This window comes from Protopterus annectens, chromosome 8.part0, assembly GCF_019279795.1.
Source record: "Protopterus annectens isolate FY-2018-M chromosome 8.part0, PAN1.0, whole genome shotgun sequence".
NCBI lineage: Eukaryota > Metazoa > Chordata > Ceratodontiformes > Protopteridae > Protopterus > Protopterus annectens.
Window position 1 is genome coordinate 640,265,705 of NC_056741.1, and position 23,952 is coordinate 640,289,656.

The 23,952-nt window shown below is 43.9% G+C and overlaps 1 protein-coding gene across 1 annotated transcript in view; it reads left to right on the forward strand.

The window, feature by feature from the left end:
- Positions 1-23,952, forward strand: part of CACNA1F (calcium voltage-gated channel subunit alpha1 F) — a 4,101,209-nt gene that overhangs the window by 1,318,472 nt on the left and 2,758,785 nt on the right. Inside the window, 1 exon segment of the mRNA XM_044079296.1 lies at positions 11,615-11,775. Coding sequence (XP_043935231.1) covers positions 11,615-11,775 — 161 coding nt within the window.

Sequence of the window (23,952 nt, forward strand, 5' to 3'; positions counted from 1 at the left end):
CCTCCCTCCATACCCCTCTATGCCTTGGGTCCACTCCTATCCCTGTTTTTCTTAGCTGGGGATATCTGTTATGGTGTATCGGTTAATTGCTTACTTATTTGTCTGGAATCCTGTTTTTTCTTCCAATTTGATTACAGCCTTCCTTGGAGGGCACCTGGCATCTAGGGTAAGAAACACTGAAGAAAATGGCGTCGGCTGATGCTTATATACTCCAGCCGCACTGACGTCGGAGAGAAATGCGACATCAGCCGACGTCGGACCCAGACTTTGGAATCCGGCCGACCGAGGGCTGCCTGAGGTAGGACAACCCATATGTTATGACTGCAGTTGCATATCTATCGGACATCTACATTTATGGTAGGTACAAAACTGTACTTTCCCTTCCCTACAGTCTGTGCATTCGGCTCCTCGGTCTCCATTACTTCAAAGTGAGCATAGCCACCGATCCTCTCACTCCTCTCGATCCTCTAGGCTGTGGGATCACGATGTGGAGAGAGTAGTCAGTAGTTGCTAAAGTCGCAGGCACTAGCTAAATTATTGTCCAGCCCTCCTCAACAGGTATTGGCTCCGTCAACTTCACTTGATGTTCCTCCTCCAACTCCATTGAGTTCGGAGCTGGAGTTCGTTGGGGTTCAAGTAGTGGAACCGTCGGCTCCAATAACTATATCCCCTCCAGTTCTGACGTCTGCTCCGATTACCTCGGTGGTACCTTCCATCGAGGGATCTGGGCGCCAGGGCTCCCTCGTTGGCTCCGAGGGGGCGAGTGGCATCGGACCCTTGTCCGACCCTGTTCTCCCTCTCGGAGCTTCGGTGCAGGTGAGCTCAGCTCCTACATCGGCCTTGGAGCCGTCCCCCTTGGCACAGAGAAAGATTCCTATTTGTTTGGAACCGGAGCTTTCTCTGCTTCATGGCAGGGACGCTTTTGAGGTCATGCGGAGTGTGCTGTCCCCTGAGTCAGCTCCACTACCAGCCCCACCGGCTCCATCCCCCGTAGTGCCTGTGCCAACCTCTGCTCCTCCTCCAGACCCTAAGCGTAGGGAACCGATGCTCCAGGACACCCCATTGGGTGTTTCCTCTTCTTCCAAGGCCTCCCCTGATCACTCAGAGGAGCCCCCTCGGAAGAAGAAGTGCAAGAGGAAGAACATTGACTCCCCTGAGTCTGTCACTTCTGATACAGACTTAGATAATTCGGAAGGGTCCCCGAGATCCCCCTCTGAAGATGTTTCCTTCTTGGACATCCTGGAAATGCTTAGGCAGAGGGGGAACTGGAATCCCCTAGCCCCTACCAAGGATGAGTCTGTCTTCCTGGATGCTTTTGGTTCCCGACCTTCCACCTCCTGGGTTTCTCCGCCTTTTGATCCACTTATGACAGTAGTGGCTCGAAAGGCTTGGTCAGCTCCGTATACAGAGCAACCAGCTCTGAGGAGACCTGGTAAGTTCATTACAGCACCCCATGATAAGCAATTCCTTTCTAAAGGTGTTCCTGTTGATGCCATGGTGGGAGCCGCAGCCACCAAAAAAGAGTTAGCGGAGACCTCTTCATCTGTCCATCCCCCTAACAAGGAGTCTAGGATGAAGGACAGATACGGGAAGTGAATGTTTGCTTCAGCGACCTTCTCCATGAGGTCACTGAACTACCTATGTCATTTTACTCGACTTCAAGTGGATTTCCTTAAAGAGCTTGGAGATACCCTTCAAGATCCTACTGCTGAGGGAATACAAGCCAAAGTAGCTTCCCAGCTAGGGATGCTTAATTCTGTAGTTAACTCCTCCGTGAGGCTCATTTCCTATGCAGCCGATGGGGCGAGTAGAGCCACGGGCACCGGTGGCCCTTTGGAGGCATGCGGGGATGCAGCTGTGTAACTTTGCGGAACCCTTTCGAGCGTCCTTCACAAATACCCCCTTTGATGGCTCCTTTCTTTTTGGGCCACAGGTGAAAGACACGTTGACTAGATGTGAGCAAGAAGGCAAGACTCTCTCTGCCGTTGGAGTCCATTTCTCCACTCCCTTGAGACCTTACCCCAAAGGTCAGAAGAGTGGTAAGATGTGGTTCCGTAAATCTCAGGGAGCCTTACCTGACACACATAGTGATTTTTCCTTCAGAGGCAGAGGGGGAAACAATAACAATAGACACCGCCCTCGTGGCAAAGAGGGTCCGCAGAACCAGGGCAACAGAGAATCTTTCTCTGATAAGCCCTTCCAGCATCCCTAAAGGGTTGCCCGGCTGCTCACCTCTGGAGGCAGTCGGGGGAAAACTTTCACTGTACCCAAAAGCCTGGCAAAATTTAACACAAGACAGATGGGTGCGGTCCATTATATCCGGAGGTTACAAAATTCCCTTCCATCAAACACCCTTAACGTCAAAGAAAATCCTTCCAGATGTTCCACCCAATCTGAAGGAAAAAGCAGTAATAGAAGTTTCAAAACTGAAAAAAGAGCCATCCAGAAAGTCCCCGCAGACCAGCATGGATCCGGAACTTACTCAAGGTTATTTTTGGTACCAAAAAAGACAGGGGACTGGAGACCGATTCTGGATCTCAGCAGACTAAACAGGTCTGTTCGAAGAACAAAGTTTCGGATGGTCACCCTACAGTCCATTCTTCCCTTTCTGGGTCAGGACAATTGGATGTGCTCGATAGATCTTCAGGACGCGTATTACCATATCAAGATGGACAGGCGCTCCAGGAGATATCTTCGCTTCCGGGTGGGGGCCAGTCATTACCAGTTCAGAGCTCTGCCCTTTGGTCTCACCACAGCCCCCAGGGTGTTCACCAAATGTATGGCAGTGGTCACGGCTCACCTGAGACGTCAAGGATTCCAGGTGTTTCCATATCTAGATGACTGGCTCCTCACTGCTACCACCAGGCATCAACTCCTACAAGCGCGGGATTATACAATCTCAATCTGCACCCAGCTAGGCATTACAATAAATTTCAAAAAATCTGCCTTGTTGCCCTGTCAATCTATCACTTATATAGGAGCAGACTTAGACACAAGGGATATGTTCGCAAGGCTACCACTAGAAAGGGTGTCAGCAATTCGTCAGCAAGTACAAATTCTGATGCAGAGCAAAAGGATCCAAATCAGGTACGTCCTTCAAACTCTGGGCTCCATGGCAGCTGCCATTTTTCTAATCCCACTAGCACACTTTCATATGAGAATTCTTCAGTGGCTTCTGTTCACGCAGTGGTCTTTCCAAGAGCTACCTATGAGTCACATGATCCTGATCATGGAGGCATGCAAAAGACACCTTTCTTGGTGGATGGTCTCCCCTCTAGTTAATCAGGGCAGACCTTTCATACAACCCCCTCCGGTAGCCACAGTGATAACAGATGCCTTCCTGATAGGGTCGGGGGAGCATTATCTGGGCAGGACAGTCCAAGGCACTTGGCAACCTCACGAGTACCATCTGCACATAAATGTCCTAAAAATGAGAGCTGTGCTCCTAGCGTTGCAAGCTCTTCAAGACTCTTTTCCTTCCGGGACCATTGCAATTCAAACAGACAACATGTCAGTGGTGTGGTACATCAGCAAGCAGGGCGGAACCAGATCCTACCCCCTGTGTCGAGAAGCACTCAGACTCTGGCAGTGGGCGATTTCCTCTTAAATGTTTTCTGATTGCAGCGCACATCCCTGGGAGGTCCAACGTCATAGCGGACAGGCTCAGCAGAGCTATCCTCATGCCTCACGAGTGGTCTCTGAATCAGGAAGTTGCGAATCTTATTTTCTGCAAATGGGGACAGCCTTGCTGCAATCTTTTTGCCACCCCCTTCAACAGCTAATGGCAGCAAATACTTCTCCCTTCTTCTGCTTCCAGGTCCATATCCAGAGATGCTCTAGTCCACGATTGGCCTCAGGGACTTCTTTATGCCTTTCCTCCATTTCCCCTGATATCGAAACTCATACAGAAAGCAATATCGTTGGGTTGCAAAATGATCCCCATTGCCCCCTACTGGCCTTGACAGATATGGTTCCCGTTCCTGCACCATTACCTTCCTGATCAGCCCTGGATTCTGGACCTAATTCCAGACCTCCTGGTTCATCAATCAGGCGGGTTGCATCAATCTCTCCAAACTCTGTAGCTCACAGCTTGGTTGCTCCACTTCCAACCTTAGCCAGGCTTCCTAGCATTTCCCCAGCATTTCCCCAGCAGTCCGTGAGATTATCGTCTCCTGTCATAAGTCTACAACGAGGAAAACTTATGCTAGCAAATGGAAATATTTTTCTTGTTGGGCAGAGGCTAGGAATGTGGATCCCTTCTCAGCCCCAGTCCATGAAATTCTGGAATTCCTAGCACAACTGTTTCACTCTGGGTCTGCTTCCGCTACGATTAGGGTACAGTTAGCGGCCATTTCTAATTTTCATGTTGGGTTGTCAAATTCTAACATTATGTCTCATAAGCTCTGTAAAGCATTTTTGAGAGGGACATCTCTTCTTAGGCCTCCAGTGAGAAATCCCCCTCCTCCTTGAGACCTTAATTTAGTCCTGACTTCCTTAATTCTGCCCCCTTTTGAACCAGCAGCATCCTGCTCCATCAAGTTTCTATCTTGGAAGACACTCTTTCTGGTAGCTATCACTTCGGCTAGGCGTGTCTCAGAACTTCAGGCAGTATGTGTTCGTCCTCCCTACCTGGTATTTCATAAGGACAGCATTGCTCTGATGACTAATCCTTCGTTTCTTCCTAAAGTCTGCTCAGAAAATAATTTAAACCAATCTATAGATCTTCCTGTGTTCTTCCCAAATCATAGCAACAAGGCAGAGTACAAACTCCACCAATTGGACGTTCATAGACAATTGCATTTTAACCTGCACAGAACTAAAGAAATAAGAAAGTCAGACCAATTATTTCTTTCTTATACCTTAAACAAACAAGGTCTCCCAGTTTCCAAGGTGACCTTATCAGTTAAGGAACAAAGAGTTAATTTTTAAACCAAAAGGTCATTCTACTAGGGCCTTGGCCACCTCTGTTGCCTTTCAGTGTAGGTTGCCCATGGTCCCAAACAGCAAGAATGAAGGCGAGATAGACAACTTAACATTAAGAAGTTATGTACCTACCATAACGTTCCATGTTAGTTGTCTTCATCTCGCCTTCTTTCTTGCGTCCCTTCCTCTGTCCCCCATCCTAGTGGATTGAGAAGAGTCCCTTTTTTTCACTGGCTGAGTATTCTTTTATTGTTATTCTTCTGGCTAGATTTTTCCTAACCTATTCTAGATATTAGAATGCATGGAACAACCAGTTTTTTGATAACTGGTTTCTCTCTTATTATGTCTGGATTAGCTATTTCAAATAAGATCTGGGTTGCTATGGCTAGGCATCATGGGATAAGGGGTAGCCTCGAGCCAGTAAACAGCTCTCGAGCTATTGAATATGGCCGCGTCGGAGCCGAGGATCGGCTCCGATCCCAAACAGCAAGAAAGAAGGTGAGATGAAGACAACTAACATGGAACGTTATGGTAGGTACATAATTTCTTATTCTTTATCCTGAGATGAAATAAATGTAACCATGTTAGACCTTGGGGGAAGTACAGACTTTTTGATACAGGATTAACCAGAGATCTGTGTACTCTCTCTATACCAAAAGAGAGAGCTTCAGGCAAATCTAAAGTTTTAGGGAGCCACGTAGACAAGAAATTAACCATATTATTACCTTCTGTTCCTTCTGGTAGACCAAAAGTATGAATGTTGTTCCCATGGGACCTGTTGTCAAGGTCATCTTTTTTGTCAGAAATATTTATAGTAGCAGAACAGAAGAAAATTGTTGCTATCCTAGTCTCATCCTGGCCATGCCCCCCTCCTACTCCTTTTTTAGAGTTTTTGTACTCCCTGTGTGGTTAAATATACTGCAACAGTGATAGTAGAACACAGTACAGTTGGGTAAGATCTTACCATAACAGTAGCTGTCCTTATCTTCACTGTTATACTGTTCTGTCCATCCCTCCTTCCCCCTTTTTCTTTTGGGTTCTGTTTAGTTACTGTCCTGGCTGAGGCCCCCCCCCATTTCCTTCTGCATTTTCTCCACTTGGATGTGCATAGCCTCCTTTGTGTCCTGCAGAGATTGTTCTCTACTGGGGCAGTTCATTTCTGGGCAACTGCATCTGTACGTTGCCTTTATGCCATACCTCCTCTGTGGACAACACACATGTGTTGTAGAGCACATTCAAGATCTAGCTTTGGTATACTGGCTGGATGGTGGGCTATCCTTGGCAGGATATCCCCTATGGGATAAAACTGAGTACAGACAAGACAGTTGTAATGGCAGAAAATGAAGGAAATCAGAAGATGCTGAGAAATGAGACAGAACAGAAAATGCTGGAGCAGGTTAACAGCTTCATGTATATGGGAGGGGTGGTTGAGGAGAAGGGAAGTCTGAATGAGGAGGTCAAAACTAGAATCGGAGTCGCTGCAGCCAACTGGCACAGTGCGTCAGGGATAGTGTGTGACAGTGGAATACCAAAGAAGCTGAAAAGTAAGGTGTGCAAAACAGTGGGTGACCAGTACTTTTGTATGGTTCAGAAACCTGAGCTGTGAAGGAAGAACTGCTGAGGAAGCTAGAGTTGATAGAGATGAAATGTCTGAGATGAGTGGTTGGATGCACTCTGCGAGACAGATAAAGAAATGAGTACATCAGAGCAGAAGCCCAGGTACTTCCAGTTGCATAGAAGGTCAAAGAGAACAGATTATGGTGGTTCTGGCACATATTTAGGAAAGTAGAAGATAATCTGGTAACAAGGTTTGGGAGAAATAGGAATATGGCTAGAGGAAATAAGGGTCTCCAACAAAGAGATAGATGGATTGCATAGCAGACCACTTGTGACAGTCGGGCATGACTGACACAGAAGGTAGAGCAGTGGCATTGAATCGAGAGAGAGTGATGGCGGCAGTTGGTGCTGCACCCCAACCCATGTCGAAAATGGAAAAAAAGGTGATTGATGATGACCTACAGTCACTAAAATTATGCTTTTTTGTGTAACCCCCACTATCTTTGGTTGTGTGGATGCCAGGGCTTACTGTGCAAATGACATGCCTGAGAAAACCCTGCCTAAGGAGAAGCTCAGAAACAGTATCATAGATGCCCACATTGTCAGGGGAGCACTGTTCATTCAGGCCACATAGAATCTGGTCATTGACTTCCTTAATAAATAAGTCCTCACTACTTTTGAGAGCCTCTGACTCCCCTTCTTAAACTACTTTTTCCTCTTCCAAGCATAGTTATCCTCAGAAGAAAAATGTGTACCACCCAGGGAAGAAGTTAAACCATTATTGCATAGTTTCCTCATGCTACCATGGTTGCCCAATAAGATGACCCTACCACTTTCTCCATAGCACTCCTGACTTTTTATAGGACTTCCTGTGGGAGGAAGATTAGTTCTCCATTTTTAACATGACTTGAGCAACTGTAGTAAACAGCAGGGATTCTGGACTTGAGCACTCAAAGTCTTATCTAGTGTTCACTTTGCATCCCCCAAAAAAGGGATTTGATGGTCCCCAGTCAATTTCAGCAGATATTTTTGGACAGCTCCAGACCTCATAGCTGAGAAGAGCCACATAGAGTATCCCAGTTACGGAGTAAAGAGACTAGGGCTTTATTCCACTCTCTTCTTGGTCCCTCTGAGGAGTGAGCATTTAATTCATATTCCAGACCTTAGTGACATTAACCAAAGCATCTGTTATATCCACTTTAATGATGGATCTAGAAATTTATGAAAGACGTGAGTGAATCTGGCTAGTATGTGTTTTGGAGAACCTCAGCAGACCAGACAATGAAATTTAAATTTTAAAAGATGAAAATGCACATACCTGTGCCTCCCACTCAGTGTGCTATTGTGATTTTGTATGGCTGCCCGTACAAAGATTTATGTCCTTGCATCAGGGCAAGTACACATATCATTGTATGGAGTCCACAAAGGAGGTTACTTCGGTTTGCTCTTGGTAGACATCACTTACAGTATAAACTGGTGATGTTTGTATTTTCTTCAACAGAGCCTTCACTAAGGTGTTTGTCATTATTACTAAAGTTCTATTTGAAAAGCTTCTTTCTGTATTCCCCTTCTTGTATGACAGGCACTTGGTGGCCACATCTGCTGACTTTCTGGAAAAATCCTAGCAGTAAGTTACCATAAAATGGAAGAAGTCCTCTCTGATTCCGTCTTAGAAAATAGTGTTCAGAGGCACAAAGCTGAATACTCTCCATTGTCTGTCATTCTTGGCCTTTGGATAGTGTCCAGGAGGAACACTTAGCTGACTGGTAATGGACCAGTGCAGGTTTGTGCAACATCTTCAGTGCTTAACTGGTTTCACAATCTTAATGTTGTCAGTTGCAATCCTGTGGATGGTGGTGCTGCATTCGACTGTGTGATGTCAGTAGCAGCACAGTCACCTCATGCTTGTGGACTCTCACCTAATATCAGACTCCCAATTAAGGACCCTAGAGTATTGGACAGTTATTTGAAGTTTCTTTCTTTGTCGTGTGAGGGGGCTCTTTTTGCACCCAAATCATTTACCAAATTTTGTTTATAGATTAATTTACAGGATGGGGAGTTCACCTAGCTTCATACATGGTGCAAAAAGCATGGTTCCCCCTCACCCAAGGCTTCATATCAACTAGCTAAAATTAGCAGTTCTCCTGGCCATAAAGGCCGTAGAAGCAAAGCTGCTTTGAGTTCTCACATGGTTAGATAACCAGTCCATTTAATGTTTCATAAATAAGTAAGGAGGTACACAGTCATAGACTTCTTTTTAGGGGACATAGCAGTGGGTCATAGAGAGGAACATCTGTCTGTTGGCAGCTCACATTTTAAGGGAAGTTATTTTCATGCAATATACAAGTTTTGTAGGTTGGATGGCCACGGTAGTGCAGCGGTTAGCATTGCCACCTCACAGCAAGAGGTTCTCTGGTTCGATTCTCGGCTGGGATGCCTTCTGTGCGGAGTCTGCATGTCCTCCCTGTGGTCGCATGGGTTTCCTCCAGGTGCTCCGATTTCCTCCCACATCCCAAAGACATGCTGTAGGTGGATTGGACACTCTAAATTGGCCCTAGGTGTGAGTGTGTGCATGTGTGTGCCTTCTGTGGAAGGTTGGGCGCTGGGCTGGCAACTCGACACCATAAAACTCCACTGCCAATCATGAGCGGACAGATGATCAGCTGTGGTGACCCCTAACTGGGAAAAGCCAAAAGAAGAAGAAGAAGAAGATACAAGTTTTATAGGTTCATAGGTTGGTACTAGGCTATTGGCCCTATGGCCTCTACAAGCCTAGCCATAACAATTCCCTGGCTATTTCTTCCTACACTATTTACTTCCCTGGACCACTGTGAGTTTCCTTTCTCCCATCCAATCGTCAAGGTGCCTTTTGAAGAAGGCCAAAGAGGCTCTCTGCTTGACATGTATGGGCAGTCTATTCCAGAGTCTGGGAAGTCTCTGGGTCAGGAACCTATCCCTCCAGCATGTTTTTTTCATTGTGATGACAAGGTTTAGATCCCTGGAGCATGTGGCTCTGAGTGATTGGGATTTCTTTAAGTGTAACATGTCCAACAGCTCTGGGTTTGGCATGGCCTTGTATGTTAAGCAGAGATCGCCTCTGAGTAGACGATATGCGACAGAGTATAGGTGGAGTTTTTTAAGGTGCTCAGCATAGGGCATCTGCTTTAGGCCTGTGATTCTTTTAGTGAGGTATTTCTGCGGCCTTACCAGTTGTTGCAGATGTCTTGAGAGGTACATACCAAACGGGGCGCATTGTATTCTATAATGGGTCTAATGAGGGATGAGTACAGTGGGACAATGACCTCATTTTTTTCTGGATGAAAAGCCCTTAGTGATGAGGTGTGCCACATAGAAGGATTTCCTGACTGTTGTGGCGATGTGGTTATCGAAGGTGAGACCACTGGCCACCTGTGTCCCTAAGTCTCTTATCACACTTTCGGTGTTTAGTGTACTGCCACCTATGTGGTAATTCATGGGTACATGTTTTTTCCCAAAGGGGATAACTATACATTTCTTGGCATTGAGCTTGAGCCCATGGCTCTGGCACCAAGCATCTGTTTCTGTAAGGCCCTTTTGTAGAATATCCACATCATTTGGGGATTCAGTAATGGCTCCCAGTTTGCAGTCATCTGTGAACTTTGTTAGCCAGAGCCCCTTAGTGTTGGCCTGTACTTTAGAGAAGTAGATGCCAAGCAAGAGTGGTCCCAGGACTGAACCCTGAGGTACTCCACTTGTCACTTGTCTGGAGCTGGATTTGGAGTCGGCTACTTTTACAGTGTGGATTCTTTCAGTAAGCCAGTTGGCAACCCATCGAGTGACGTAGGGATTAATGCCCAGCTTAGTAAGTCTATCTATGATCCAGAGTAGGGGATGGTGTCAAAGGCCTTGGCGAGGTCCAGATAGGCTGTGCGGACCGCCGTACCCTCATCCACGGCTCTGGACTGATTCGAAGAAGTCAGTCAGGTTCAGGAGACAAGATCGACCCTTCACGAACCCAAACTGAGTGGGGTCTAGTGTTTGAAGGTTGCCAATGTCTTTGTTTATAAGTTCCATGATAATATGTTCCATGGCCTTGCAGACTGATGGGGCGGTAGTTCCTGGGATCCAAGGTGGATTCCCCCTTGTGGAGTTGGATAACTGTAGCTGTGTTCCACTCAGTGGGCATGAAGCTTGAGGTGAGGCTATGATTAAACATGACACTTAGGTGAGGTACCAATTAATTTTGTAGTTCATGTAATACACAGCCTGTGATGTCATCTGGTCCCATGCATGCTGTATTCTTAGCATTGGAGAGTGCATTTTTTACCTGTGTGACCATTATTACCGGAATTTGGCAATCTTCCGGTATTGAGATGGGCCAGTTAGGGAGTGAGAGGGGAGTTCTTTTTAACAATTTTCATTTACTCCAACATTACATAGATAGCTGAGTCTCTGCCTTCCCTTAAATTTCATTCCTCTTTCTGAACATATTTCTGCATGTACTGTTCTGACAAATTCCATTTATTTCTATTCAGTTTGCTAAATGTGTAAGCTTTTATTTGCGAGCCAAATGTCAACTGGAATTTAAGTATATGAGAGTATTTAAATGGTGATTCCTAAGAATTTCACATAAAGTAAACACATATGCTGAATGTTAAATTTCATCTACAAGTCACTAAAATTATTGCAACAGTGTAAATAAATAAAGTTCAAGTAGTCACTCATGTATCTAAGATGTGATAATGGCTAATGAGAGAACTGCTGTGAAAAAATGTTGACTATAAACATAGAAGAAAGTCTCAGGGTCTTCTTGATACAGGATAAGGGAGTTAATATGAAGAGAAACTACTAGAGGGAGAAGCTGGCCAAGTACATATTAATATATATTAAACAGAACTCTTTTATTTCAGATGTGCCCAGCAGAGATGTTAATGATATGTGGTTTTGAAGAATAATTCCTTTGAACATGCTGGTAGAGATTTAGAAAGGGCTGAATGAGTTTCAAAAAGTGGTCTTTCGGTGCTTACTATTTCAGAGAAAATATCACAATATGGATTATTATCCCTTAGTTATTTTCATGCAGATGCTTACACTACTAAATGGGTATGAGGTTCACTGCATATGGTCTGATACTGAGCATGTAATTTATCTACAGCCGTCCTTTGCGTCGATGCAACCGTTTCATCAGGAGGAAGTGTCGTGCTGCAGTGAAGTCTGTCACATTCTACTGGATAGTATTACTGCTGGTGTTTCTTAATACGTTGACGATTGCCTCGGAACATTACAACCAGCCTGATTGGCTGACTCAGATACAAGGTATTTTTGCATATGCCTGCAGACCTGCTAGTTGAAACCAGTAAAGAATGCAGAAAGGGTAGTGCAAAGACCTAGAAGCAGTAAAAACAGTGTTCTAATACTTAGGGAAAGTTTTGTGTTAATGTACATCAAAACACAAATGTGTGTGTGTGTGTGTGTGTGTGTGTGTGTGTGTGTGTGTGTATACGCACGCGTGTGTTTGTGTGCATGTGGACTTGTGTTTACGTCTGTGTATGTGTGTAAATGTCAAATATATATGTGTGCATGTATATTATGTGAATATTCATCCATTTACTGTTTTAATTTTTTTTCAGCAAAGCAGCTGCTGCATTTGAGATAACCTTTATTAGTCTTATGCCATGCACTTATGCTTGTACTCATGAACCCTACAATTTATTATCTTTCTTTTTACAGTTTTCTGAAATTTTAACACAGATGTATAGTGTGTCACTTAGCACTCATTTATTAGGTTAAAATAGTTCATGCTATGTGGTATTCTATTCCAAGCTATTGCCTGCATTATGCACTGTGTCATGTATTTTACTGAAAACAGCTTCTGTTAAGTGTTCATTTTATAGCTGCATTTTAAATGTTCTGAAGAAAATGGGTGAGTTGTATATTTCTGGTGAAACTACTTAGGACTGGCAAAGGTATCACTTGTGGAGGATTTCTACATTGATTTTGGAGTTGTGTTTACTTTTCTGATATTACCAGATTAAGCTAGTTCAGAATTTTGTCAAGCTGTTATGATGAGATAACATGCATTTAGCAGTATACATCATGGTGTCATTCATCTGGTGAAGAAGAGACCCTGAGTTAGAAAGATCATATCTTCCACTTGCACAGTTTGAATCTTGATCCTACTGTGGATGATAAGGGGGTTAATGTGTTGAATACATAAAATGTCAAAACTTTTTGAGCATTCCTACATTCATCATGATATTTGCCAGTACATACATAAGCACATCTGATATTTTGGGAAATGAGCTTGACCTGAAGCCTTTGCAACAAGTATCAGCACTTGAGCCCATCAAGTCACAGGAAAGTATTGAGGCTTTAACAATGGGAGCTGTGAAATGTGCCCAGCTTAAGAATTAGCAGGAAAGCCCTTTGTGCATTTCCATCTTGCTGCTGGACCACCTGGAGAAAGTATAGGAACTGAAAGCTAGGCAGCAGTCAAGACCTGTTCATGAACAGTCTACTTATAGTGAAACCTTGTATTTCTTGGAAGTAGTGAGATACCCTTCAAGTAGTTCACATCTGACATTGATGGATGACAAGAGGTGCACTGCATGCAAACACTCTGGGGTGCATGTCAAGGTTTTCACACTGATTTTTCCCATGTTTGAGCTTTCACAGCATGAGCATACCCAGCCAGCTTACCTGAAGTAATCACTCATGCTGGCCAGCAAAGTTTTGGTGGCTGAAATCAGGATCTGGAAGCCTGCTACCATGGCTTATCCCTGGCTTAAGTGAAGATCAATGGCTAGTGTATAAAAGTGTCCCCCAGGGAGAGAGAGCAGATGTTAAATATGTATTTGCTTTTTATTGCATGGTCTGACTTGTTCTTCCTGGTGTGGATGCATGTGAATAGGGAATACAGCTTAATAATTGCATTACAAGCCTTCCATGACCTTGTGACAAGTCTCACATGCTCTTCTTCTAGCGTGAATGACATGACATCATAGTCAGTGTTCACCTGGTGCCCTTCATTATCTTGTGTGCTGAGCCATTAAGGTCTAGTTCAGTTTCCTAAGAGAGTGATTTTGAGGACCCAGATGTGCTGGGTGCTATTTTTTGAGATGGACAGCAATAATGAGACTTCCCCTCCTTTTAGATTCATTCCAGATGACCCTTCTTTGGAGAGGTTTTCAGGATCATAAAGTCTGTTATGGCCTGGCCTTTTGTGCCTTTTTCTTTTCCTCAGAAGTGCCTCAATTAGTATGTGGGCATCAGTCATATACAAAAATTTGAAGCATTTTAATTCAGTGTCCTGTTCTCCTTAGAAGATAAATGCTTTCTTCAAGCTCTTGATAATGTGGAATGCTATCCTAATTTTGCCCCCCAATACACTCTCTTCTGTAAAGCTCTGGCACAAAATAACTCCCAGAACAAAACACCTTTCTCTTTATAAGAATTCTTAAGTTTTTGGATTGGCTGTGCAAGAATGTCTTCCCCTCTACCACATTCAGATGTTATAAAACTATTTGTTTTATTGAAAGCCCTGAAAAAACACAGCCCCAATACCCCCTAAACATATTAGTTTAAATACTAACACACAACACTATGTACACCTTCAAACACTGAAGTTTTACCGTCCTAATAGGAAGAAAAGTCCCAAACTGACAGCCACATTCACAAACTTGAGATAACCTAAAAGAAAAGTCATCCATGCTATGACTCATGGTGAGCCTGTGCTTCTACTAAGTGCTTATTGGTTTTGCCTTATCTTTATACCTCTGCCAGCTAGCAAAATCCCTGAATGTTTTCAAAGAATATTAACTCATTGGGAAAGCCCCTGAATGCTTTCAGAGAACATTAACTAGTTTGGGAAAACCCCGGAATGCTTTCAGAATACATTATCTCCTAGCCAGTTTCTATTTTCTTTTTCCTCTCAGCCAATCACTCTCCACCAGACTGTAGCTAGCCAGTTTCTCTTATTCAGATTGTCTCCATGGAGACTTGAGCACAAGGCAGCCAGCTTTTCTTTATCATACTGTTTCTGTGGAAACATGAAGACCAGCTGCATAATTGTTACTGAGCATACATGTATTTGCTAGAAAAAAAGACTCAGAATATTCGGTGCTGTTTTTCATTTACTTGTTCTCTCTTAAAACTTATTACTAAATCAGTCTAAGGTCTTTAATCCAGTCATTTCCCCAAGCAAGAATGAGAAAAAGCATATTAATTTTTTGTTTCATGCTTTTTAACCAGGCTTTTTTATACACTACAGTGCCTACATTTCTTAAAACTGAACAACAGTAGAGAGAGAAGCGAGAAAGAAAAAAAAGAACAGCAGCACCAATTTACAACCCCCATTATACCTAAAAATAACTGACAAAAAACTTTACTTTATAGCATGTAAAGAAAACTGCACACCACAAATTTGGTACTATTTAAGAAAAAAAGTCTTTACTTACTTTTACCAACTTTCTCTTTCCTCTTCCTCTCCCCAGACCACTTTTCCGAACAGTAATGACATGAAGTACGGCATGTAATTTAGAGTCCCTTACAAGTCCAAGAAATTCTGAAAAAGTCCAATATTTCCAGATTTTCTTGTTCTGTCATATTTCACAAATATAATTATTGCATTGTAATCCCATTGTAAGTTACTGGTTTTATTACTGTCCATCTCCAAAATCCTGGCTCTGTTTCATTTCCAATGTACTCTCAGTTCTTCTAGTCAACTCTCATACTCCCTTCCTTCTCTCCAACAACTTCCATTGAAAATGTTGAAAACCTCTGTGGTCTTTGGTAGGATTGCAGCTTTACTATTAAAGCTTTAGGTTGCTTTCTTATAGCTAGGTTTGGAGCATACACACAATGTGCCAACTAACAACTCCTGCTGTTTAATACCAGTCAAGTTGCGTATTTGTGCTTTCATAAAATTATTGTAGTCTGTTCCTTCCAATTTCTGTGGTATAGCTGAAAATCTCAGGTTTTACCTATGTGCTCTGTCCTCTAATTCTATTATTTTTTGAAACATCTCATCCTGAGCATTTTCATATTCAGCCAGCCTTTTCTTCATTTCACCCTCTGATTTTTTGCAGCTTTGTCATCTCTTGTGAATATCTGTTTACAACTTCTTCCATTTTTCCAGCCTTTTGTTGTTTTTGTTGATATACTCCATCAGTGTTTAGTTTATTTTAACCAGGTTTGTATGCAGTTGTCTTGTATTTTCCTGTAGGTTACTGGAAGTCACGTCTGAAGGTTGTGTTGCTTTTCACTGAACAGCTGCAGAACTTTCCCCAGTCAGTGTTTCTTCCTCACTTTTTGTATTTGATTTTTTTCCAGTTCTTCTGTATTTCTTTATTCCTGGAATCCAGGCAGTGCACTTACTAGCCAGTTACTGAAATTTACCCATAAACACAAGTCTGGTGGCCTTCTCTGTTCAGTTTCTGTTTTCACACTCAGAGAAACAAGCTGTTACTCAATGTACAGCCATCTTGAAAGTTAAGTAACTGTTTTTTTTTTTTTTTTTTTAATAACACTAGAGCACAAAAACTTTTAGTGCAGCAATTCAGGCAACAGAAAGTAGAAAGGACTGTCACCAAACATAGGGAGCCTATAACAAAGAATTTATTTATTTAATATTTATTTACTGGGAAAGTCTGACTTGGAACTAAGCCAATTTTCAGAGGAGGCCCATGGAGAAATGCTCCAGTTGCATGTCTTGAAACGTGGGAGGAAACCGCAGGACCCAGAGGAAACCCATACGAATGCAGGGAGGACATGCAGACTCTGCACAGAAGGCACCCCAGTCGAGAATCGAACCAGAGAACCTCTTGCTGTGAAGCGACAACGCAACCGCTGCACCACTGCACCTTCCATGAAAATCAAGAAAATATACAAATGGCAATTTTTATGCAAGAATTAAATATGCCAAGGTTAGAGATAGATGAGGCTCAGTTACTAACAGTTAGGATAGCAGGAGATGAGATAATAATTGTGATGTATAACCAATCTACAGGAAAGTCCCCAGGAATAGATGGTATTCCTTTGGAAGTTTGGAAGCTAGGAGGGGGAAAAAAGTGATACAGCTCTGGAAGGTTGTGTTTAACAGTATTTTAAGAAGAACGTATGAACTGGTTTAGAAATAAGAAATCCCTGAAGTATAGATTATGCTAGCCCAGGAGTATGAATGAATTGGATGTACATGGGTATGGAGAGGGTACAAACAGGTGCAATGGATGTACATATTGTGTTTATGTTGAAGAAACTAATGTTTTTACTCATACTTCAAGTGAGCAAGTATATTACACTACAGCTTTTGCTGACTGTAATACTAAGGATTTAGTCTGTCTGGCTTGCTGTTTGTCCTGTAATTCCTTTTATGTAAGTAAGACAAGCAGGCATTTACGAGAGTGTATAATTGATCATTTGTACTGTGCCTGAAGGGGTTTGAGTTATAGTGCTATTGCCAAGCATATGAATAACAAAGGTGATGGCCGTGATTTTAGGTTTATGGTTCTTGAGGTTATATATGAGAGCATAAGGAAGGGGGATATAATCAGTAGAATTAGAGCAGATAGAATTGCAGTGGATTCTGAAATTAAGAGCACATCAGGGTTTGGGTCTTAATGACTATATTGCCATTAAACCAGTCCTCAAAGCACGGAGGTTAAGGAAGTGATTTTTTAAATATGTATGTATGTATGGTTCTTAGTATTCATATTTTTTTTATTTCTATTTTTTTAATAGTTGTATTGCAATATTTATGTGGCTGTTTGATTGGATATGATTATAAATTTCTTTAAAATGGTTAAGTCTATCTAATTGCCAATTAATTAGTTGCTTAGAGACGCTAATTGTATGTATTTACAGTGGCAGTTAATATGATGTAGGATAGTATTTATTCTTTGTGGGGTTTTTTTTTTTGTTGGTTGTGATCTGATGAAGCAATTCCAATGTGAAAGCTTTTATCCTATTAAACATATATTGTTTTTTTTATATGAGGTTTTGATTTTCTAAGTACATTCTATATTACAGCTGTGTTTCTGTCTCTGTGTATTCATACATTGTTCATAGTTTTTTGTTTTTTATACCAAGCAGTTAATTGCCAAGGGTTTCTGCATTTTTGAGGTTTTTAGTATTTTAAGTGGAGAAGAAGTACCAACATCCTGGAAGAAGCAGTGTTAGCTGTAATAACTAAATAGGGTAAAGAACCATCAGATACAGGTTCATACAGGCCCATTTCAGTACTAAACCCTGCACTTGCTCATATAAGCAATTTTTATAAGTTAAGCACTAATAAACTAAAAAAGCACTACATCCTCATATAATCCCCTTGAATACCTTATCCCCTATTGGTCCTTTTTGATTCAGCTACAAAGGAGTTCCCTGTACTGTTCTAGCATGTCGAAATGTCAGTTGCTGGCTTCCTCTCCAGTCCAGCTGGTGAATCTGGGAATCTTGAGGCAGTGTTACAACTGCCTCATGTACACAGACAACCCTCTCCTCCTCCCAACAAGTACAAATGTATGTGAGAGATGCAACCATATAGCCAAACTGGAGGCTGAGCTCTCTTGACTCAGTACTGGCGTAACCAGTCAGGAGGAGAAGGTAACCACACACACCACAAATCCAGTCTCACATAGATGTACCACAACTGCAAACCAAACACATAAACACACAAAAACATACTTGGAGGCTCTAAATAAAAATCTGCCAAAGCAGCAGAGACCTCCAAAGCAGACATCCAAGCAACCACCACCCCAAAACAAAACACATGCGACACATAGTTCACAAAGTCAGTGTGCCAAACAGTCACAGCCCTTAAGGCTTAACAACATACCTGATACACTTGTAGTATGTGACTCTATAGTCAGACACACTGATGTCCCGCTCACCAGGCTGAACAAGGAGAGGGTCGTAGTGAGCTGCCTGTCTGGTGCTAGAATCCGCCACATAACACAAGCACTTAGGTCACTCCAAAGCAGGTACAAATATGACTCAGTCATTGCCCATGCTGGTGTGAATGACCTGAGACGTACCTCCCTTGACTACATGAATAGAGACATAGAGGAGCTCTCTGATTATGTAGCCCAGGCTGGTATGACACTGACCTTGAGCAGCATCTTACCCTCACCAAGAATGATGCCACAGTATAAAGACAAAATGATCAATTTCAACAGTTGGCTTAAGTATTGGTGTCATTCAAAGGGGATCCAGTGTCTGTCTGCCTGGGATGACATGCTCGACAAGCCACGCTGCTTCGCAAGGGACGGCTTGCATCTGTCACCCCTGGGCTTTTCGGATATTGGCAAAGGCTCTTGCCACCCCCATAGTGCCTTTTTTAGGCAAGGCTCAAAAGACAGATCCACCTCCTTAGACAACACAAGTAGAAAGAAACTAAGGGTAGTGCTGCTCAACGCCAGAAGTCTAAACCTCAAGATGCACGCTCTCTAAGCCCTCCTCAGTATGGAGAACATCGATGTCTGTGCAGTGACAGAAACCTGGTTCAAGGCTCCCGATATCTCATATCATGCATTTCGGCCCCAAAACTTGGACCGAACCACAAAAGGAGGGGAGTATCCATTTTCATCAAGGATACCCACACCTCCAGGTTAGTGGCATTGCAAGAAGCATCGGAGACCATCCACGTGCAACTAACAGTGGGCAAAACTGCCTTCCAGTTTGTAGCATGCTACAGACCACCCTCTCAAACTCAGGAATCCCACTTGGCCTTCCTGAAGACACTGGAGAATATGAAGGTCTCTCCAAACACCATCATATTGGGGGACTTCAACTACCCAAACCTAGACTGGGAGCATTACTCAAGCCCCAACACCCTAGCCCAAAGGTTCCTAGAATTCATAAACTCAAATGCTATGTAACAACTAGTCACCACTCCCACAAGAGGGGAAAACATACTAGACCTGATCATCACAAACATGGGGACACAATGTTCCGTACCAGAAGTATACCCTCATTGGTAAGATCGGACCATAAATTAATCTCATTGGAAATCCACATCCCGCCCCCAACCCCAGCACAGAAGACCACAGTGAAGAACTTCTCAAAAGCCGACTTAACACTTCTTAAAACCAAAGTGGAATCCTTCAAGGCCCCCGGGCCAGTGGAAACTACAGCCCAATCTGCTGAATCCTTTATAAACGCATTCTATGGACATCGTCAGGAATGCATGGATCATGCAATCCCATATGAAGCCAAGACCCATTCCCCCAAAGGCAGGCGTCCTATCTGGTGGACCCCAGCCATAAATAAGCTATACAACAGAAGGAGGAAGCTACTACATGATAGAGCAAAATCCCTAAAAGGGAAGGCATCTCTGATCAGTACTAGTAAAAAACTACGATCACTCATAAAATCATCCAAGGCCAGCTTTGAGAGAAAAATTGCACAAGACACTAAAGATAATCATAAGGCTTTCATTAGTTATGTTAGAAACCTGGGTGGCAACTCCCAGATATGCTCAGAGTTAGTCCAAAATGACAAAAAATACACTGAACCCACAGACATTGCCAACCTCCTGGCAGACAGGTTCAGTGCAAACTCCACCCCCCCAAGGGGACAAATATCTATCCCAGCAGAGTGTTGCCTCCCTGACATCTCAGATGCCCAGGTGAGAGCCGCCCTCTCCAAAGCAAAAAACACAGCATCAATGGGACCAGACGGTGTTCTGGGCTGCGTGCTACATGAACTCCAAGAAGAGCTGAACCCACATATAAGGCTGCTGTTCAATCTCAGCCTTACTACAGGATATGTACCCAAAGAATGGCGTACAGCAACAGTGGTCCCACTCCACAAAGGAGGTGCTTCTACGGACCCTGGAAACTACCGCCTCATAAGCCTGACTAGCCTGGTCTGCAAAGCTATGGAGAGGATCATTATGGAACTCATAAACAAAGACATTTGGGACCTACAGACACGGGATCCTACCCATTTCGGCTTTGTTAAGGGCAGATTCTGCCTCTTGAACCTGGTCGATGTCTTTGAAACAGTCACCAAGGCCATTGATGAGGGTAAGGTAGTTCACACAGCCTACCTGGACCTCGCAAAAGCCTTCGACACAGTATCCCACTCGGGCATCATAGACAAGCTCTCCAGCTTGAATATAAACTCCTATGTCATAAGATGGGTTGCAAACTGACTCAAGGACAGAACCCACATGGTCAGAATTGCTGGAGCCATGTCAGACTATAAACCAGTCACATGTGGCGTCCCACAGGGCTCAGTCCTGGGAACTCTTTTATTCGTTATATATTTTTCTGAGGTACAGGCTAACATGGGAAGACTGTGGCTGACCAAGTTCGCAGATGACTGCAAACTGGGCGCCATAATTGACTCTCCAGCTGACACAAGCATCCTCCAAAAGGGTCTCATAGAAACGGATAACTGGTGCCAGAGCCATGGCCTTAAACTAAACGCCAAAAAGTATATAGTCATACCCTTTGGGAAAAACAAAGAGCCCACAAATTACCACATAGGTGGTAATCCAAGTACGCAAGAAGTTATTAGGGACTTAGGGACCCAAGTTGATAGTAATCTCTCCTTTGACAATCACATTGCCAAAGTGGTTAGAAAGACCTTCTATATAGCCCACCTTATCATGAAAGGATTCACATCTAGATCAAGGGAGGTCATTGTGCCCCTTTACTCTTCCCTCATCAGGCCCATAATTGAGTACAATGCCCCATTTGGGATGTACTTTACCTGACACCTGCAGCAACTAGAAAGACCCCAAAAGTACCTCACAAAAAGGATCAAGGGACTCAAACAGATGCCATATGCTACTCGGCTAAAGAAACTCCAGCTCTACTCAGTTGCATACCGCCTACTCAGAGGCGATCTATGCCTGACGTACAAAGCCATGTCCAACCCGGAATTAATGGACATGCTCCATCACAGAAAATCCAAATCCCTTAGAGATACGCGATTGAGAGAATTGAACCTCAGCACAGAAATAAATAGGACATGCTGGAGGGACAGATTCATAACCCAGAGGCTCCCCTCACTCTGGAATAGAATCCCAGTCCATGTTAGGCAGAGCCCCTCACTGACTCTCTTCAAGAAGAATCTTGACGAGTGGATGGAGATCGTAGGTTTACCCCGGGGGTCACTTCTGTGTCACTGCTAGACAGAGGCACAGTAAACTAATCTTAAAAAGGGCACAGTAAACTCATTCCAAGGGATGGCGAAAGCCAAACACACTCTGGCTAGGCTTATAAATGCCCTAGGGCAGATAGCCTAGTATGAACCTATGAACCTAAACCATGATTATAAAGTGTCCATGTCTACATGGCTAAAAGAATGGCAGAAGCATCAGTATGCATCAGTGTGGCTTTGTGGAAGGGAGGCCAACATTTGGGAACATTAACAGAACATTGATGATCCAAAGGGAAGCAGAATGTAAGAAAATACCATTGTTGTTGGTGGGTCTTGATGCAGAGAAAGCATTTGACAGAGTAAGCTGGGACTTTATGAGCAGGGCAATGGAAGCATTTGCAGGTCATGAAAAAACTATAAGTCTGATTAGGAGAATATGAGGGATCGGAGGTGAAAATTAAAGTGGGTGGGGTCCTGTCTGATCATTTCTGCTTTAGCAGATGAAACAGGCAGGGGTGTCCTCTTTCCCCGATGTCCTTCAAGGATGCATCTGCAGTCATAACATATGGGTTGTCCTGCCTCAGGCAGCCCTTCGGTCGGCCAGATTCCAAAGTCTGGTTCTGGCCTCGGCTGATGTCGCACTTCACCCGACGTCATCACTCCTGGGGTATAAAGGCATCAGCCGACGCCATTTTCCTCAGTCTTTCTTGCCGCGCGGTGCCCGAAGCAGAAGCTGTTCGCAAGTGCTGGTCGGTCAGATCCAGAGATTTCAGCTACCGAAGACTTCTAAAAAAGCTAAGTACCCCGTTGGGGACTCTTTCTTGCCTCAGCCGATGTCAGACAAAGTAAATAATTGTTTAACTTGTGGGAAACAAATACCTCATAAGGATTTCCACTCTTACTGCCTTCCTTGCTTAGGCCCAGACCACGACGTATCAGCTTGTTTAGCCTGTGCTTCCTTCAACCGACGGACACTTAGACGTCGGTCGGAGTTTGCAGAAGAGTTTTTTGGTCCCGCTTTTGCATATAAAATGCCGTCGGAGACTCCGACTACACATTTAGCCAAAAAACGCAAGGATAAGGACCGACACTCGTGGCCCGCGGTTTCGGCTGAAACCATGGTTAGGCCTACCGCGAGTGTCTCGGTTTCGGCTGAAACCGAGTCCTCGGTTCTTCCTTCGGCCGAAAGCATGCCTCCGACAACCGAGGCCACAGTGGCCCCGGCAGAGTCGGCTACAGAAATTCCTACCGAAGAAGGAGGCACACAAGAATTGTCCGACACCATTCCGTTGGACATCTCTACTCCTGCACGTGGGGCAGCTAGACCCCCTGCTTCTATGTCTATTAAGGCCTTCTCCAGGGCTAAAGCAGCTAAACTTTCCAAGGCCTTACCTACAAAAACTCCCCCTCACAGACCTTCCTCAAGTTCTCAGATTTTCAGCCTTGCTGAGGACCTTATTTCTCTGATCAGGGGATCCCAACCTCACCCAGACAGGGCCTAACAACCCCCTCCTGAAAAAAGGCCTAGGACTGAACCCCCTGAACCTCTCTCCTCTGACTATTCCTCGGATGGATCAGATTTATCAGACCATCAGGAAGGACCATACTCACCTTATGAGGATTCAGATGCAGAAGACTCCATTCCTTCTGCCTCCCCCCCAGAGGAATTTTCATTTGGGGAAACTCTACACTCAATGAGGGAACACTTCCAATGGCAGGGTCAGGATTTTTCTGATTCTAGGAAAAGGCTAAGGACTTTTTTACACTTACCACAGCATAGGCCTTTAGCCATACCACCTGTACTATCAGTTGTTGATGATGCATACAATGATGCCAGTTCTGCCCCTGACTCTCTTCCCCCGGCCCCTGCCAAACCTGACAGATATTACAGGGTCCCAGATTCTCACTTCCACTTGTATAAGGCCCATGCTGCAGACCCAGAAACCATTTCTCAGGGCCCTAAGGGTGTTGCAGCCGCCTCTGCCAAAAACCCCCTACCCTCTGAAAGAGAATCAAGAGCATTAGAGAGATGGGGTAAAAAGGTTTATACATCTGCTACTCTTTCTGCCAGGGCTTTAAACTGTCAATTTCACATGATACAGTACCAGGAATTTTTGTTAGATCGGCTGAATAAAAAGCTTTCCTCTCCTGAACCTTTAGACCGTAAGTCTCTTCAGGAATTGGTACACAACGCTCAGCAGGTCAGTAATCATTTCTTAAAATGTGGCTATGATGCACTGGAGGCTTCATTTAGATCAGCTATGACTGGAGCAGTGATTCGAAGGCATGCCTGGCTAAAAGAGCAATCCTTGCCAGACCATGTTAAGTCTAAACTCCTAGATGCTCCTATGGAGAAACAAAGTTTATTTGGCTCCCCGGCACAGGAGG